The sequence below is a fragment of the Spea bombifrons genome, chromosome 5 (genome assembly GCF_027358695.1).
Source record: "Spea bombifrons isolate aSpeBom1 chromosome 5, aSpeBom1.2.pri, whole genome shotgun sequence".
Taxonomy (NCBI): Eukaryota; Metazoa; Chordata; class Amphibia; order Anura; family Pelobatidae; genus Spea; species Spea bombifrons.
In genome coordinates, this window is record NC_071091.1 from 82662457 (window position 1) to 82682345 (window position 19889).

The window sequence follows — 19889 nt, forward strand, 5'->3', positions numbered from 1 at the left end:
CCGCGAAACGCGAGCGAACCTGAAGAAGAACTAGGCAGAGGAAAAAACGGAGATAGCAGGGAACCGAGAAAGGTAAGAAATAAGAAGACAGAGAAGAGAGAAAAATGGGAAAGCCGAGAGAAACAACCCGGCAGAGGAAATAAAGGAATAAGAGGGCCTAGAGAGGGGGGGGGGACACCGGGAGGCCCGGAGACCCGGAGATCCGGAGACCCGGAGATCGGGTGTGAAGGGGAAGAAAATATCTCCCCAGACCAGAATTAAAGTCCGTGGAACCGGACAAAACCAAACACAAGGTACAGCAATACAGTACAAATACCAAAATAAATCAATGATAAATCGATAATAAATCAATAATAAATCAATAATAAATATATATAGGAATTTGAAAATAGAAGTAATTCTGACAAAAGGAAGAGGACTGACCTGCAGCTACGGTGAGCAGCAAAGAAAGAGGAAGAGGAGGATGGCTTAGGGGTTTATATACCTCTCATGTAATGTTTTTCTATTGGTTGTTCCACTTATGATGTTAACTCTTTCTTTGCTGCTACTGTGAGAGTAAAGGAAGTTATGCAAAATATGAAGCCTCCTGTCTTGCCTTAAAATTGTAGTTCTTTGATATTAAACATGGAATGGGCAATGCCCAACCCCCAACATTTTCATTGTGATTATTGTTACAGCGCTCGGTGTCGCCCCATGAAGAGAATGAGTTTGCGGCATTCCAGTTGGCTTGTTCACTTTGTGTTATGAGGGCCTGTGATGACATTAACTATGCCAAACCAACAGAGGAAGAACACCAAACAACTCCAACCTGTACATTTGTTAATGTGTAAAATCATGTTTATTTTGTTTACTAGATCTGACCTTTTGCATTTGTGACGATCAGTCTACATAATGAGTGTTTTTGGCTTTAAAAACAGCGAGTCTCCTCCACACTAAGCCAACGTAAAGATACCTGTTTGAATACTAGCAGGTGGCTGTTTCCCGATGACTTTCTTTTTGGGGATGGAGCGATATGGATAAAACTAGGATAAATCCAGCTGCAGCTTTATGATTCATCAGAACGGAAACACTCCTCGCCTATCTGGGGTTTTTTGCAGGACAGACATGGGGAAATCTAGGATTATTTTTAGATGCCATGTGTGGTCCTACTAATCCTTAAACCATGTAATCTTGTGCCCAGTAGTTTATGAACGGAATATAATATATATAAAAAATATAAATGGTTTTATAAATGATTATGGGTGCAGGTTTAGTGACATGTTAACACCAATGTTATTGCACTTTATTACACTTGTTTCCATGCACCCCACTTTAGTTTACAAAGGACGGGTATATAAAATAATAATAATTACAGCAGGGTCTGAAGAATAAAGGGATGATTCTGATTTCCATTATACATTATAAGGTATTTGGTCTCTAAAAAATACACAGATCAATCGTTGAGTTGATGATTAACCAAAAGAGCGTTCTGTGCCAGTGAGTGTCCTCACTCGGAATAAAACCAAGGAATTACATCTTGTTCTCCTAAAACTCCCTCTTTCCAAACATAGATAAAAGGATACCTATAATATCAAACATCTCTTTTGAACAAGAACAATACAGACCCTAATATCCCATTAAGATGATTATCCTGTGCAATAAAAACGTTCCTATCTTGTGAACACAAAATCACTTGTATTTATCTGTTTAGCGTCTAGCCGAAGTTCTACACTTTTGTGGCAATACATAAAACAACTCCCGAGGTGCTGCATCTATTAACAATGACAGCCCATATTTTCAGATGCTTTTGTTGGAATTTGGTGGTTTGATGTTCCAGTTCAATGGGTTACTGGGTGAAAAAGCACAATAAAACACCGAGCTAAACAGATCGTTGTGGTTATATAAAGATACCCTTGAATTAAAATCCTATCATGGAAAGTCATACTATTTTTTTACTTGACAATTTAAATGGATTACAAATTGACAGGTAACTTAGAAAAGAAGCTTGGGCTTCAGCAATTTACGGTATTCTGTACTTTATCTTATTTTTGGTCTACTGTAGGTTTAGACGGTGTGCACATAATTACATATTGTTACTGATCATTCTATTGTTGTTGTTTACATCTTGCCTGCCTCTTGTTAAAACATCAGTCATAAAGCCCTTAACCACAGTACATCCATGAATCTCTTTACATTGAATAAAAATACCACAACAAATCAGCAAAAATGTAAACTCAGAATATCAAGACACATACATGAAACAACATAAAGCAAGGTTCCAGAAACAAATCGCACAAGTCTTCATAAGGGACAAAATACTTAAAAAATGATGTGTTTAAGGCCAGATATTTTTTATGAAAATGTAGCTTAGGAGGTATGCAATTTCAATTAAGCCTTTAGATCCATTCTTTACTCCTACGGGATCTCTACATGTACATATTAAGGTACACCACGTATGGATTCCAAAGTACTGTAAGTTATTGCCTTATGTTTGATGAATGCTGGATAAAAGCTCTGAGGTATATGCTCTGCTCGGCTGGCTGGTCCCAATGGAGGATTGGAGTACTGGGTGCTTTTATGATGCTAAGGTTGTCCGAGCCCTGTAGAAGCCATTCACTTTAGTTCCAAGAAAGCCAAGGCCATTTCTGGTTCACCCTCAAATCCCATGTTCACACCATGTAAACCAAAGGCATAAGGGTGGAAATAAATAAAGGCTGCACACCCTACATAAATGACAGGGCTTAAGTCCATTCAGGTTGTTAATATGGCTCTGGGATCGAAGGCATATTCACATTCTTTCCCCTAAGACAAAATAAAGTCACATGAATATTATTTGTTCAGTAACCTTGTGGAAGAAATATTCTACGATTTTAAATATTAAGTGACCTATCAAATTCATTATGGTGATTGTGGAGCATATTAGAGAAATAAGCAAGATGTGTGCACGGTGTGGTCTGTATTATGTACTTGTCCTCCTCTGACTCTGCCCTAGGAGTTGGCTCAGTGTTGGAAGACAGAATGCTCTGTTACTGGAGATCTCTAGGATCCACAACAAAGATTCCACCAGAGGATGGAGGGTTGGCTACAGTTCTTGAGAGCAACAGAGAGATAAAACCTGCATGTGAAAAAACACTTTGGACACTCAGTCTGCATACCGCTTCCTTAAGGAGAATATGTAGATGTTGAGATGTTTGCTGAGTTGTCTCCCCTGCAATAAACAAAATGTTTGGTTAGTGAAGCAAATAAGTTGATAAACTTACAAAATCTACCTGAAATCAGCACAGCAGAACATGTGGACACCCTACCCAGGTTTAATATGTTAACTGACCCAGTAAGAGTACTGGTCATCATATTCATGCTTATAGAACAGGGATATTCTGAACACCCTACCGATCCTTATCATACAGAAGTGACCTAGTGGTCTAAATGACAAAATGGCTAATTTTGCTTCTCTTTCTGCATCTAGCAATATAACTTGTGAATTCAATGTAGTTGTGATGAAACCAGGCATATCAGGCTGCTAAAATATTTGTAAAGGTGTGAGAAGATTTTAGTTTTAGTGATAAGGAGGGGGGGCAATTTAATGCATGCTGATGGGGCAGTTTCTGGATTGCATGTCATCTACATTATATTTTTATTACATGGAAAGCAGAATTGTTGCACTATTGCAGGGACCAGAGGGTGCTGCACATCCCTAGCATAAACTGTAGCGTGCTTAAGTCTTTAACTCACCCCATCTGGTACATGAAACTGGGCTCACTCACCAAGCTCTGACCCCCGAGCCCCATAATATAGTCGTGATAGTCAGCCCAGGGGGTAAAACAAAGCTAGAGGCCCAATAATATACTGCTCCAGATAATTTGGCTAATGATGGCTCAGTGTACACAACCCAGTCCTGACCAATACATATTTCCCAAAATGGAGTGTATAAAGGGATGATACAGGCAGGATCTAAATGCTGCCTAAAACCCTTACTACCGAAGACATTCAGATGGCAGCGGCCAAGTTTCTTTCAATCAAAGGAGTCCAAGTGGCAATTGCCCCCTGCCTCCTTGCTAGCTCACCCATGCTCATGAGTTGCTCCTAAACACTTATATAGTTTATATAGTTTTATAGAATAAAGTTCTTACCACGCAAACCCCATAATGTACATGTGCAGCAGTAGCAAAAACAGTGAAGAAAATGAAGGTGAAGTCCTCCATTTGTCCTAAGTAGCCCGACACAGCAGCCATCACTACCAGAAACAGGGGCAGCAGCATCCAGTGGAACACTTCAGATCTTGTGTTGCTCATCTGGCTGATAATCACTCGGCACTGTGAAAGTACATTACAATAATAAAGAATGCCGCCATTAAACCATTAGTACAGCTGCAGTGGTATTCCATATGCTTCTGTCTACGTTATGTTTAAGATGATGCCAAACTAGCACAACAAATGTATTTATACATCTATATATATATATATACACACAATCTCTAAATTAGCACACTCACATCAAATAGGTTATAAACTCTCATGACTGTAGTTAAAGCTACTTAAAAACACCTTTCTAAGATGACAAAATTGGAGTTTTAGTCACATTATATGGCCATATTATGCTAAGCCCACCACTACGCCAAAGTACAATGTAGGTGGGTCCTAACGCTAAATACTGTTGCTTATTAATGCTAGTTCAGGTGAGTGCTTCCTTTTTGTATTTGGACATATATATATATATATATATATATATATAAATACTGAGCATGTGCAGCAAATATACGTATGTATGCCACCTGCTTACATCTCCTGGATCCAGAAAAGGTAGCCAGGAGGAGACACATGAGACAGGAGCCTCACTGTCTATCTCCAACAACAAAAGAATGCATTTATCAATTTGCATATAATAAAATGTATTGGAGTCCATACACTATATAGTTTAACTGACAATTTGTGTTGTATGTAATAGGCTACCCAGAAAATTATCAATACTCACAGTGACGTTAGAAAAAGTTACCCCGACCATCCATAAAAACAATCTAGGCTGTTTTTCTAGGATACCGCACGGAGATGATATAACCCAGACAGTCAGCAAAAGAAATAGCAGGGCCGGAGAGAATAATGGTAAAAGGGCTTCGTACACTGATGTCTTCAGCAAGGTTTTCTGTTTATATCCTCTGGAGCAGATAAAAGAAGGCGGCAAATGTAGGGTATGGATTTACATTTAGTTTTTCAAATATATGGTTTTAAGAAGCACCCATAATACATTCCTAATTACTATTTTGAGATGTTTGATAGCCACAAATAGAATTTGGCTTTTGATACCAGCATAGATTAGATCTCAGAAATGCTAAATGGATCCGTGGAATAAACCATTGGAGTAATTCAGAGCAACTTAAGTAAGAGCCCAAAAGGGTCAGTGTTCCCTTTCACACAGCTTTACACTCATAACAAATGAATGATTACACAAATGAGAAAATAGATGCAGACTTACAGATATATGTTGTACACTGTCTGTGGAAAGGCAATTAAAAGGCTGCAGCCTACAAGATAAATAAGACATTAGAGTCACAAGCTACATGTGTAAGTATTAATATGTCTTACACGTAGCACAAGTATATTTTGCCCATATCACTGCTGGGAAGAACTGGCAATAAACATACAAATAAACAAACAGGGAAGGGGGAGACAAACAAATTATATGTGCATGCATGTCTGTGTAAACATTATCGGAAGGAGGAGTGGTACTTTAGTATTATATCCAAATTATTTTTGGGATACAGCTCAAGATAATTGGGTGTAAATATTTGTTAAGGTACAAACCTTTGTATATAACAGTCTGATGTAAAGTATATATATATATATATATATATACATATATATATATACATATATATATATATTGTATATATACATAAAGAGACTTAATAAATACAGTACAACATATACACACTTTCTTTTCATACCTATTTTTATAAACACACAGGGGTACAAAAAAAATAAAGCTGTGATTCATTCATCTTTAGCTTTATCATATTATAGTTTCTAGCCTACAGCCACCTTCACCAATGCCCAACTTCACGTAGATTATTCTTTAATCAGTGGGGCGAGATATGATAATTCTAAAAAACAATGGGTCTGTCTCGCAGGTAGAGCGGAGTGAGCCACTATCCATGCTCGATTCCTGGCCCAACTCAAGAGTAGGAGACAAACAAGAAGGGGAAAAATGCTTCATTAGGATGGAAACTTGTGAGGACGCTGTTCTAAAGTTATGTTCTTGTGCAGGTTCAGGGTGATGGACCAAGGTCTAGCTCACCCAAGTTTACCATCATTCCAGTTTGCAGCCTTTCCGCACTGACCGGCAAAATATCATTAATATAATACACTTTACTAATTGCTGAAACTATTCATTCATGATAATCTCCTGAAAATGTAACCTAGAATGAGGTTACTTAACTGGAAGCTATGAGAGGCTATTATATATAATACAGTGTTAGTGTGTCGCAGCTATCAGACTGCTGACATACTCTATAGTTGGATTATATATTATTCGTTAGGAATAATCCTTCTACTTACCAACAAGAAATGTTATCAATATGTCCGTCATGTAGCAGTTGAACCATAACGGTTTGTGCCAAGCGTCTACTCCAAATACAGCTGTCAAAATATAGACCGCTGTCAAAGACTGGAAAGATAAGAAATATAAAATAGTTACATGGCACCCTGCAAATAATTTTGTGTATTTACACACAGCAAACACACCAGCCTTTTCATGCTATATATTAAGTGCTGACTATCTAACGATCCTTATTACACTGTACGTTCTTGCAGGCCATTTTTGTTACATTATCATACCTTTTTTAGTCATATAAAACTTTCTAAGCTAGACTGTATGAGTATGCGAGGCGTAGTTGAACTGGGGCGCTTAAATATTTGTTGAACTACAGTTACTTGCATGCCAGCTTAAGGGAAACAACAAATCATATTGTTGAAACACAAACTCTAATACCAATTTTAAATAAACGTACTTATTACATATTACAATTTTCCTATTTCTCTTTTATAAGGCTACATTTTCTCTTATGACCTACAACACCCCCCCCCACTCCCATAACAAAAAAGCTCAATGTGTGTTACCAGTGGATGAGATGGTTGGCTGAACCATCCGACATGTACACAAAGAGGAATGAAAGGATAATGCCCTAAAACAATGTGTGAGTGTTACATGCAATGAAAATTTAATATATATATTAAAAAAAACTCACCACTTGACTGATATCATATGCCCAGGGAAGAAAGAGTATCCCAGTGTTGTATTTCTCCCAATGTGAGAGCATAAATGTGAACAAAACAATACATGATACGTAATACATAGTCTTTGCTGATAAACCAGCATCTCCTGAATCGGATCCAAAGATGGAAAACAATGATAATGGAAAAATAGATGCTGTCCAGCTGTCAAGTCCATGGTCAAATAATTCTCCCAACGGGCTACTGGACTGTGTCCTTCTGGCATGTTTTCCGTCAATTGAATCTGCAAAACATGATATGGACGTTATGGAGATAAGGGTGGTAAGCCAATGTTATTCTCTATTGATGATCTAAAAAGCAAAAAAGCATATGAATGGCCAGTGGTTATTACTTTCTCTTCTGCTTTACCATGGGAGAAAGATGATGTCACTGCTGGCCCTCAATATTTCCACTTGGTATGAATGAAACGCCTTGTATCATAAGGATAATATTCTATGGCAGCGTATTCTAGCACAAAAAAACAGCATTTTGTGATTTTTTTTTCAGGGCCCACAGTAAGTGCCTCCCCCCACTGTTCATTACTAAAACACACACTAACATGCAAACTCATTCCCACACCCACACCCACACTCTCCCTCACGTTATCTCCCTTCTTTTTTTCTCACAATTAACCATAGGTTCACCCCTGACACCCTAGCACAATATACTGACACACACTCACATTAACTTCACACACTCTAACACCATACACTTACATATGCATGCATACAGTACATACAGCTTCCATATATGTGCTTCCCTGCTATCCCCTCTCCCGTCATTATTGCAGCTTTCTCCAGCTCTCTTCCTCTTACCTCACACAGAGTCCTGTCATTACTTACCTAATGCATATGCCAAAAAGTTTCCCAGTGCTGCAGAAATCCAGACCCAATTTGGGATATGCTGATGTCCATTGCCTGTAAGAGTTGGGAAATATTTTATAACAATAAAGATTGGTGCGCCTAAATTCACCCTACTAGCTACGACAAGTCATCAAGTGTCCCTCACCCTTGTTAGAAAATGCAAAGTCAAAAAATCCAAATACAAGGTGCGTTACATATAATAATATCTAAAAAATATATTCCCCAGTGTATACCATATGAGATATTTCTGTTTGGTGTTATATAGTATACATTCGGAATATCTTTTATGTATTATTATATGTGGTGCACCTTTTTTGCACCATTTTATTTCATGTTTTATAATTGCTGGCATAACATCGACTTTCATATTTTTCTCATTTGAACAATTTATTTATAGCTTGCAAGTCTTATAAGTCATAGAATAAAGAAGGGTTTTAAGTTCATGGTAGAGACACAAACCCCTCAAAAGCATTTGGTAGTTTTAAAGAATTTAACTTAATGATAACCAATTACAAAGCATTAACTTACACGATACTAATTGATCACAACATGCGTCATGCTTTAGTAATGTGCCCATACCTCTACGTAACAAACCCTATAGATGTAACAAGGTGCACGGGTTATGGTAAAGATGTCATTCTGAAGATTTAAGAATCAAAGTGAGTAACCTGGTCTCATGGAGCATACCGCTGGTAGACCAGTAAACTTTGCAGCTGCTTCATATGTATACACAAACCCCACATATTGTACAGAAATATATAATATGCACAGTAAGAGAGAATCAGTGGCCTTATTCTACAGAGGCATCCAGATGAAGCACTAAGAACTCCTCACACTAGTTCACAAAATTGATCACGACTTAAACAGTATGTCTTGACAAAGGTCTCATTTTTGGACAGGTGTTTTCAAATCTCTAAGTACAATAAACAGCATTCTTGGTTTTCATTTATCCATGGTATATGGGCCCCTTGATATATATATATATATATATATATATATATATATATATATATATATATATATATATATATATATATAGATTCACATGCCCTCGTGGGTCAAATAGAATGGAATTTCCACACAAACAACACAACTCCCTCCATAAAAATCCTGAGCAGGGTACTATACATTTCAGCTAGGAAGAAAGGGGGTACCTGGATGTGTTGCTTTCAAGGCTTAAAGCCGGATATAGAATGTGTGGACTTGAGGTGGGCTCAGGTAGAGCCTTGTAAGGAAAGCAATACATTTACAATTTGCTGTGAGAATTTGGAGTGGAAATTATGCAGCTAACCTAAATTTATTGCCAACATATGGACCATGGATGATATTGAAGCAGGTCCTGTCATTTGTCTGAGCTTCATTTCCTGATAAGAGAATTGCCTGATTAGTTAACTAAGCAATATTCTCGGTGCATTCTATCAGTACATGAACTGCAATCTACTGCCGTAAGGGTAAGATAAATGAACAGTATTCACCTGGCTCCCACGAAGAGCGGAGCCTTTTATCAGACAGATACTACAGCTAATTTTAGTATCAAAACGTGGTGTACACATTTGGAAACGGTCTGCATTCACATGGATAACCGGTATTACCTTTCGTTTCTCCATGAATTCTAGGACTGCAGTTTATTACAAACTAGTATTTCAAAGAGCAAACCTGATTTCCAGTCAGAATCTACATGGGTTATTGTGTGTGTTTCTTGATCTTCTGTGACAGACAGCGGGTAAACCCGGCCACGAAGGGGAATGGCACCAGGTTGGAGGTCAATTGTGCAGTCATAAGGCCAGTGTGGCGGCAAAACATCGGCCTGACCCTTGTCAAATATGCCCTGGAGTTCTCGGTACTCACACGGCAACAAAGAGACCACAGATGTGCACAAAACTTGAATCAGTTTTCAGAGACAGGTGGATGTACATTGCGGCGACCAAGATTAAGCCTCAGCACTGGGCCAGTCGAGTGTGGGGTTATCCTTCTGTAACCATGGGTATCCCAAAATGACATGGTACCATGTGAGGAAATCACCTGGAGTTGGATCTCCTCATGATGTAGAGAATCTAGATATAGGAACGGTCTCATGGGTAACATGGGTTGGCTGTAGGGGTCTACCATTGATGGCGAGGCTATAAGGGTATTGATTGCTTCAACACGAAGACATTGTCTTGTTTATACAATCAAGCAGCCCCAGAATTGAGTTATACATAGGTATAGATGGACGACTTAGTCCAAGAGAGGACAACTGGAATCTACGGTTTGTCTTTGTGGACCACTTAACGTCTGTCCCCGTCAGGACATTAGGTACAGGCATTTCCCGGAAGAGTTGGGCAAGACTTTAACAGGTGACTCTGTTGGCCACAGTACAGGCACAATCCCTCCCTCCTCCTAAAGGCCCTCCCCATAACAGAGAGGTGTGTGAATAATGTCTGAGGACTCAGGATGCAGGGGAGGTGAGGGCGGCACGGGTGCAGAAGAAAAGCTTGGTACAAACATGTTGGAGGCCTCTGCAGGCAGGCGCTTCCTGAAAGGAGGTCTCTCTCTGAGTCTGGTATCAATGAGGATGACAAATGATACCGGTTCCTTGAGATCATTAGGTGTACCTCTGGTTGCAATCTCATCCTTAGTAGAATCTGAGAGCCCATATGAAAAAGAAGCCACGAGAGCCTTGTTGTTCCAGCCAACCTCTCCTGCCAGTGTACGGAATTCTATGGCATACTCGGCAACTGTTCCCGTACCGTTTGATGGAAATAAGCTTATTGGCAGCAGAGGTGGATGCGAGCCGGGATATCAAATACCCTCTTGAAGGACACAACAAACTCAGGGTAGTTGTGGACAATGGGTTTCTGCGTCTCCCAGAAGGGATTTGCCCAAGCTAGGGATTTATCAGACAGCAAAGAAATAATGACTTGGCTTCTGTCTGTGGGAAAGACCTGGGGAACCATTTTCAAGTATATTCCAACCTTGTTTAAAATTCCCTGCACTGAGATGGCTCACGCCAAATGGTTGGGGAAGCAGGGCAGATCCAGTCATGCCTCTAGCCTCAGCAGGTTTGGAGGCTACAACATCTACCGAAGCAGGAACTGAGGCCCGGCAGCCAAAGCCACAGCCACAGGTTGGACATAGACCTAGTGAATATATTAGGTATAGATGGATTGCCTGTACCATCTAGATTCATGGCCCTTGGGTAATGTTAGGGACCAGAAACCAGACATGCAGAAAGTATGATGCAAAGCACCTTTATTAATAAGAAATATATATATATATATATAAAACATGATCCAAAATCTTAATCCATGAGGCTAGCTGGGCTCAATAGCCAGATCAGCTAATCAGGTCAGGAGTACAGAGATCAGTGAAGTCAGAATCAAAGCCAGGAGTCACAAGAGAAGTCAGCCAAGTCAGGTCATACACAGGAATACTTTGAATAGCAGGAAATAGACTTTGTCGCCAGAAACAATGCAAGGGCAAGGAGGTAATGTGCCTTTCTGCTTAAATAGCCGGGAATGAGTAGGAAAGGGGCTGGCTGATAGCAACCAGGTGAGTAACGGTGGCAATTGATAATGAAAGGAGTTGGTTGTTATCAAACAGATTAGTAATCCTGACAGGGAAGGAAAGGGCTACCTACTTATAAACAGGTGAGTAACCCTGACACATGCCTACACATAGTAACACATTAACTGGCTGAGAAGGAGGAAGTCCACAGGCCATCAGCTATGGGAATGGCGTCATACTCCGGCACTCAGACACAGACACGCGCAGGGACAGACCGAGCATGGCCTGCAGGCCCAACGGCTGTGGGGGGGCACTGTTATACCAGTGTATTATTCACAGTTAGAATGCCAACATACTAAAATTAACCATTTAGTCCCCAATCACATGTATGTCAGTGAAACATAAGTATTCATGCCGGAAGTGTACATATGAATGCTTTCTTCTTTCAGTACAGGCAGCAGCACAGGATAAATCCTAATTTTCTAACTCTAATAACTAAAGGATATATGAGCTGATTTGCATTCAGTATGGTGCATAGTTGTCTATGTAAAATGAATACCAATATGAACTTAACATAAAACAAGTGCTCAATTAAACCTTGGCTTGACAGTGCTTACATCTAGTTCTATTTACTAATATGAATCCTAAATGTACATCCATCTGGAGTGCTTACCTGATGCAGTATAGTTCCAATCAAAGAAGGATAGTATAAAATAATTCACTAAAACGATCAAAAATCCACTTAAAGTTAATAAATTTGGTGCTATCCAAAGTGGTATAATCTATAGAAGAAAAAATAAAAGCAGGTTACTGGGATAATCACGTGCAAACAAAGGGAGATGCCTAGTAGTACTCAACATAGTGGAATTGATGCTCTACTTAGTTAACATGTAAGTCAGCATTAAAATCACAAATCACTGGGCACAGTGACATAAAAACACATTAATGCACATTAAAACCAAACAAGAAACATCACTCGCCAGAAGCCCATACTATGGCGTATATTTTGGGTCCAGAGATTCCTCTTGTTAATGAAAAGGCTTAGCCATAGAAGGAGGTCAAACAGAATGTGCGTTTGTTCCCAATCTAGATTTGCTCCAAGAATCATGCCCTCTTCCAGCCCAAAATGTCCAAATATACCATTAAAATTCATGCTAACCGTGCTTCCAACCAGCATTGCTGCCCAGATATGTAGCCTACAAGTGTCTATAGGGGTTTTGAACGACTAGTGGCCATTGTCGATCAGGGAGAGGGTACTAGGATTTAATCCTTAGAGTTTGTTACTAACTTTTTTTTGGATACAACCAATACCTCAGCCTTACTCTTGGTGGGCTTCATTGTTCAGACGCAGGGGTTATGTCTGAAAAGTGACACAATTTCCAAGCCCTGTTTCGTCTCCGTTGGTTTGCGTTTTATTTGCGGAAATCCAAAGGAGGCAATATTTGGAAGATGCACAAACATTAGATTTATATTTTTTCACAAGTGGTAAAAAAAATCCTCACCTTAACAACTTTATTCCATAGATGTTGCATTACATACACAGACAATGGGTTTGTATCCACAGCACTGTACTAAAAAAAAGAATTAAAAAATGAGTATAGAAATAACATAAATAAATCTTTCAACAATATTTTTAGGCATAAACAAGAAGAGTTGTTTTTTTTATCATGGTTTGGATGTATTTCAGAGAATTTCAACAAAGGTCCCTAGAGTAATAAGTAATTTGTAAACATGCTTTTTGTAACATTCACATACTGAACGTCCAGCAATCTGGTATTTGTGGACTGAAATGTCCTGCTCGAGTCCCATGTAGCAGTGTTAAAACAAAATACAGGGTTTTGCGCAGTTGTGCTATTGTCGACTGTTTCACAAACTAGTCTGAGTGTGGTCATGGAGGGCTTTGGTCTCAAAGCTTAATAGTTAATGTGCAGCACCCAGCAAAGGCTTTATCATTAGTTTACTTTGATGTTAGTTGAGAAAAAGTTGAATTCAAGTTCAGTGGGATTACTTGACCTAGACCGAGAGCTATAATTGCTTTGACTTGGGACAGTAATAACTTCCAAGTGTTAATGCAGGGCACCCTAAAGGCTATTATCTAGCTACACTATATTTGGGGTCTGTTCGTTTGACTTAATATTCTATAGAGGGATCTGATTATTTTCATAGTGGCTTCCCATATACTGTCTCTTGCCAGTCCTCTATGTCTCCAATTTTCTTATGTGTACAGATGACCTGGCTTACATTTATTGCTTCATAATATTTTTCCTTTCGTAGAGATCACTCTCCTCCTATTGTAATAGTGCTATATAGATTACATACAGTGTTTGCAGGTCACTGTAGCTAGGGAAAGCTTTATAAACTCTGTTAACTGAAATACCAACAGAGCAGAAATGTTAAAAACTAGACTTCATTCAGAGATTATCAGAGTGGAACACATTAGCTAGACTGTACCAAACATGTCCTCTTACTCTGTATTCCACCACAATGTACAATATACAATCTATGAAAAAAAAGAAACATATACGGTACATTAATCCAATATTGCAGGGAAATATTAATGCATGCAGCTAAACATTGCAGAGCTGGCATCTTTCAACCTAAAAGAAAAAAAAGAGCCAATAACCATAGTATTGCAGGAGCCTGAAATGTATTTGACAAATAACACTAATAACAAGCCCCTACAAAAAGGGTCTACATAGAAACCCACACGGGGGAGCTGCCTTGGGCTCTGACTGTAAGGAAAGTCTTATTGAATATATATTAAAATTATATTTAATACATTTACAGTGTATATACTTGTGCATTTGGTTTCTTACAAATTTCAACAAAATTAGCCAATTTCATTATTTTCTACGGATGTATGAAAACAAGGAGGGACCCCCAAAAAACAAACAAAAACAAAGAGAGCTCTGAATTTTCTTTTGGATTTTGTTGCTCCCTCACTTTCTCTCAGTCTCTCTCTCAATGTCTCTCCGCCTTCTCTGTGGACCACTTCACTGCCCCTGACTTCGCTCTTGTCTGATGTCTTCTCTCTTTTGCCCCGTGCCGCGAGCCGTGGCTCCGCCCTTCTGCGGACTTACCCCAAAAGGCCGGAATATTGCAGAGAGCCCCTCTCCCATTCCTCCAATCAGGAGAGAGGGTGTGCGCAGAGACTCAGAAGTACCTGGTTAATGGAGCTGATACCACGGAGTAGTGGGCGAAGAAAAAAGACAGAAGAACAAGAAGGGGCAAGAGAAGAAGCAGAAATGCGGAAAAGGAGATAGGGACATAGAAGCGCTTGGCAGAGAAGGTTGGGAGAGAAAGAGTGTGAAAGAAGGAAAGGGAGAAAGCATAAGAGAGTGTGAGGGAGCATGAGAACATGTGAGAGAGTATGAGAGAGCGATTGAGAGCATGAGAGAGACAGCGTGAGACTCTGACAACAAATTTTCTTTTCAAATTTTTGTTTAGAATGTCATTGTCCGAAAATGAATGGACTAAAAACAAAACGAAAAATGTCTCTGAATCATTTTTGGTCTAATATCTAGCTTAGAGACAAGAATAGAGAGGGGAGAAGTGATAGAAACTTTTAAATGCTTAAAGGGATTTAACAAAGTACAGGAGGGAGGTTTATTTCAGAGGTGAAATGTCAGAGCAAGTGGCCATTGTCCAAAACTGGAGAGCCAGAGGTTTAGATGTGATGTAACAGACTCCCATCAGAAGTGGCAGAAGTTTATACAGTGAGGGAATTTAAACATTCATTAACATACATTAGATAGCCTGTCCTGAATCTAAGACAGGATAAAGCACTGATTAAGGTCTGGGTCTTAAATCCGGAAAAATGGTCAGACTAGATGGGCTAAATTGTTCTTATCTGCAAATTCTTTCTTTTTTATAAGCTAAAAGAATATGAATTGGGCTACCTGCAAACAGTATTATGCATTCTTTTCCATATTTTCATTTGGGTCTGTTACCCATTGATAAATGGCTAATAAGCCAGTAACATCTGCTGTGCCCAATCAGAAAGGTAACAATTGTGTTATCAGAGCCAGTTTATTGACTATTTACTATACAATGAAGTCACCCAGAGGTTTTCTATTAACTGTCAGGCGTACCAGGAGGTGCAGTGAGACTCACTTTGATAAAAGCAATAAACGTCGGAGTAGAATCAATGTCCTCACCAAGACAAACAACTATGAAAGAGTCCACTCACTACATTTACAACGTTAGTTTTGTATAGAGTTAAGCAGATTGTAAAAGGAGATAAGGTGGGCATATATAATGATCCACATGTATGGAGACATTAGTCATGCCTAGCAGAACATATAAAGGCTGAACACTAAAATAATTAAGAAAACATAAGTAAATATGACTCTAGATTTGCAGATCTCTGCCGTATGGTTTTGTTTGTTTTTAATTTGTGATTTTTGTGGGCAATAATTTGAAAAATTGTCAGTTGATGGAATATTTTTAAAAAAGTGCTCTCAAATATTTAAATTGCAAATATTAAATAGCAAGGCCCAATGTGGCGGCACGACAAGCCTCGGAAAGTACGGTATATCTGGAGGCCAGGGATACATACTTACTCTTATTTTATCATGCTATAAGCTTAAATTTAAGAATTGATACAATAACGTAATTTAGCAAGCCCATCTGTGTGCATTGTGCTTCCCCATGTGTCCTGCACTTCCACAGAGCTTCTTCGTTTCTGATCTAGCATATGGATTAGTATGATAATCAAAATTCACAGTAAAATTGATCAAATGTGTGCTCCAGGAGCTTGGTTAAATATCAACTACACGGAGTCCTGGTGAGTTGGATTGAAATGAAATGCAGATGCTCTCGCAGATAGTAATAGTTATGTCAGATTGAACTTTGTGACAACTATATCTTAGATCTGCAGCAAACAGCAGTCAAAAAATTAAATGGTGACCAGGTGTCCTCAAGTCGAGGAACCAACCATTACCACAGAACAGTCGCTGACCAAACGTGGACAATCGCTGAACCTCAAACCATTTTTTGTTATCAAAACTTCTTATGCCCTCAGAAAAATCACCTTTGCTTTGCTGAATGCTGCATATGCAACACTGAATCAAACCACAAAAACGTCACATGAGATTATTCATTGGCCCATTCCGTTTATATAATATTATATAGTATACATAAACAGAAAAGACATGCACTTAATCATATGGGAATGCAACACGAAGTGAAAAAGTAGGTCAGAGGAAGAAACAGGATCCTATTCTTGATATTTATCCGGCTCTGCTAGTAGATAACTACAAATTGCAGCATGCCAGACTGTACCCAATAAAAGAACGGCAGAGAGTATGTTAATGTTTCCAAATACTTCTCGGCGCTACTCACATATCAAAAATAAAGGCCTATGTTACTGTAAAGAATATGTAGCATGCATATAGATAATGATGATGGACTCTCTCTGTAAACAACAATTAGAAACAAAAAGTGTAAATAATACCCAAGGAGTATCTTATTTATACAAAGCATTCATCACTGTATACCATCCATGGGTACGGGCACCTGCACACAAAAAGAGAGTATTAGTGTGTTACCTTGTACTTGTCAAATCCAGCAAGCTGATCTGCGGTGACATAGTGGTGGCTGAACATGATGATGATGACGATTGTAACTTAAGTTTACAGGCTCCTATGCGTTTCCTTGCGTGCTCTCTTACTTGCCCTTCTCCTCCAGGTAGAAAGTATAGATCATGTAGCTAAGCTGCAGGTGTGGGAATGGCAGGGCTCATAGTGACAAACCCCAGCACATTGACTGATCCTTTATCTGCTAGGAACACCGGTTGCCACTGTCACTCCCTGAGAAGGCAGGTATCTAACGTGCACAGGTATAACCCTGCGTTTTCTCATATGCCTTAAAAATGCAGCTCATTACCTTACGGCAGTACACACGATATGATATACTTCAACTCATTGGGATTTTTCTAATTATTCAGTACATTTTAAAGTATTTGCAAACATTACAAAAATAAAGGGCCAAAGGAAGGATGTTAAAATATTTAATAGCAAAACATGTAGCCATTACACTTTGAATTGTCTTGTAAAGAGAATTGTCATGCTGTCCTTAGAGAACATACTAAACAGTTTTACGGTAATTTATTCTGACAAGGCAGTCTAAAATATATACACATTTTAGCACAGATTCCACGGAGCATGGACTCTTACAATGTGTCAGGTCCTCAAACATCTTAGTTTAAGTTCCCACTTCCACAATAGTGGTCATCAGACACAAATCAGTGACACAAAGGACAGATGCCACACTTTACCACTTTTTAGTAAACTAAATAGAATGATAAAGTGGTGTTGAATGAGTAGAGCAAGTAGTATATATGTAGCATAACACACATTTTGTGTATACCAGTAAGAAACAAAAATATTCTCCCTTTGTTAGGAGCTGTTCTCCCAGCCTTTGGAAGGATGAGGACTTCAGGACATGAAATTCATTCAAATGCTAATTTCACCATCTTTTGCAACAGATCACTTGATTAAAATAAATGCTGTATTCTAAATGTTGTATACACTCCCTCTTTTAGCTTCACGTTTGCATGTGAAATTGGTATCTATGTGCGTGCTTTTATGTAAATCATTATTCTTCACACCTGACCAAAGGGGTTGTGCTTTTCTCTGTGTACTGCACCAATTACCCTCACTGTACAACTAATAATAATTTTCATCTAGACATGATGCCTGCAGGCTTACCATACAACTCGTGTAGGTTTTAACATTTTGTGGACTTTGGATAGGTTTTAAAGGTGACACTTTATTCATGGAAACCCTTAGGTTTATGCATAGATCAAGGAGGGGCTAGCCTTGTCAAGTCTCCTACAGTACAAAGGTCATAAATGTTGCAACAACTAATGACAGTGAATTTGTCATTGTGTACTAATAATGTCTACTTTAATTGCCTCTAGTTGTTATTTAAAGTTTATGTAACTGTATCCTGGTCCTACTGCAAACTTTTTTTTTTTTTATATTTTCCCCTCTGAATCCTCACAAAATTATGAAAATCCCCTCCAAATTTATCGATTCAGGTGTCCTGGTTTCAGAAATACCTAATTTATATAGAATTTCTATACTTTCCCAGCACATAGGGAATACACTATAAGGTTTACATTATTCTTGACAACGCCGTATAATTTTTACTTTAGGTACGATGGAATTGGAACTCTATTTTTAAACAAATAAACCAAAAATGTGTTGTTGCATAGAGGTCACAGTGTCTGTGATCAGTGTCTCATCGGAGTGATAGGACAGACCCTGCAGGGGATATCTGTCACGAACGCACCATACTCCAAGTGCGTGTGACTTGGTTCTGGTGGTAAAAGAGTTAAACTTCACTATCTGTGTGCCCTAGACCGGAAATAGTGATAAAAATAAATATATCCACCCTTAATACCACCCGCAATTAACTATAATGATATAACTAATATAATGCTGCCACCACCAAAACAATTTTAAATGGGGTGCCTTGGTCCCCCAAGGGAATCAGACTAAAAACCCACACAATATATTTTAACACAATAATTATGTGATTTCAATTTACCGATAAAATGGTCTAATCAGGTAACATCTTTACCAGACAAAGGCAGAACTTAATAAAGGAATATTTATTATGAACAAAAAATAGTCACAGTGCATACAAAAAGCAGATGATAAACAGATTTACACCAAACAGATAAAATAAAAAGGAGAAAATTACAGAAAACCTAAAAACTCACTTGAATGGTAATGTAACAGTTTTTCTGTCCGCGGGGCTCCGGCAAGGAAAGATGGCAACTTACTCAAAATTAGATCTTGGCCCCTAGTAAGCAATTTCCTCTCATTAACTTTATACCTTTTCCAGTTCATCTCACGTTTCCAAGCCAGCCCAGAGGTGGTATAAGTGGAGGGAAGGTGCACCCTCCCCAGGGCTTCAACATCTGTCATACACTGTATTTTAAAAGAGTTTAGGAGTCGATCAACGATCACTTCTTAAACTTCAATGGTGTCGCTGAAATGCCTCGACCCAGGAAGCGGGGTGGGTGTTTGGTCACAACCGCCACTGCGAGTGATTCTGCCGCTTGCAACATGGCGGCACCCTTTAAAAAAAACAATCAAGTTGAAAAGAATCCTCAGGAGAGTCTCAACAATGCAAGTCAATGGAGCCCAGCTTTCTAATCACATTGTGATCAGTAAAATATTCAGAAAATAATTTAAAAAAAATATGGAAAAAAAATTGCTAAAAAAAAAAAAAAAAAAGGTGCTAAGATTTGAAAATAATTATGCAGTGATGTCATCAGAGGAAC

The 19889-nt window shown here is 38.8% G+C and overlaps 1 protein-coding gene across 2 annotated transcripts; it reads right to left on the bottom strand.

The window, feature by feature from the left end:
* Window positions 1-1998: 1998 nt before the first annotated feature.
* LOC128497822 (ethanolaminephosphotransferase 1-like) lies at window positions 1999-17328 on the bottom strand. Of its 2 annotated transcripts, XM_053468000.1 has the most exons (11): window positions 17143-17328; window positions 13096-13164; window positions 12267-12375; window positions 8087-8161; window positions 7220-7488; window positions 6531-6639; window positions 5449-5497; window positions 4951-5131; window positions 4110-4292; window positions 3135-3187; window positions 1999-2781 (listed from the first exon to the last, which is right to left on the bottom strand). In XM_053468000.1, exons 1-11 carry the CDS (start codon window positions 17197-17199, stop codon window positions 2739-2741), a joined length of 1197 nt encoding a protein of 398 aa, XP_053323975.1. In that variant the 5' UTR covers window positions 17200-17328; the 3' UTR covers window positions 1999-2738. The 2 variants fall into 2 exon arrangements, with proteins under 2 accessions (XP_053323975.1, XP_053323976.1); XM_053468001.1 differs by lacking the exon at window positions 1999-2781 and having other exon boundaries at window positions 2789-3187.
* Between the last annotated feature and the right edge of the window lie 2561 nt (window positions 17329-19889).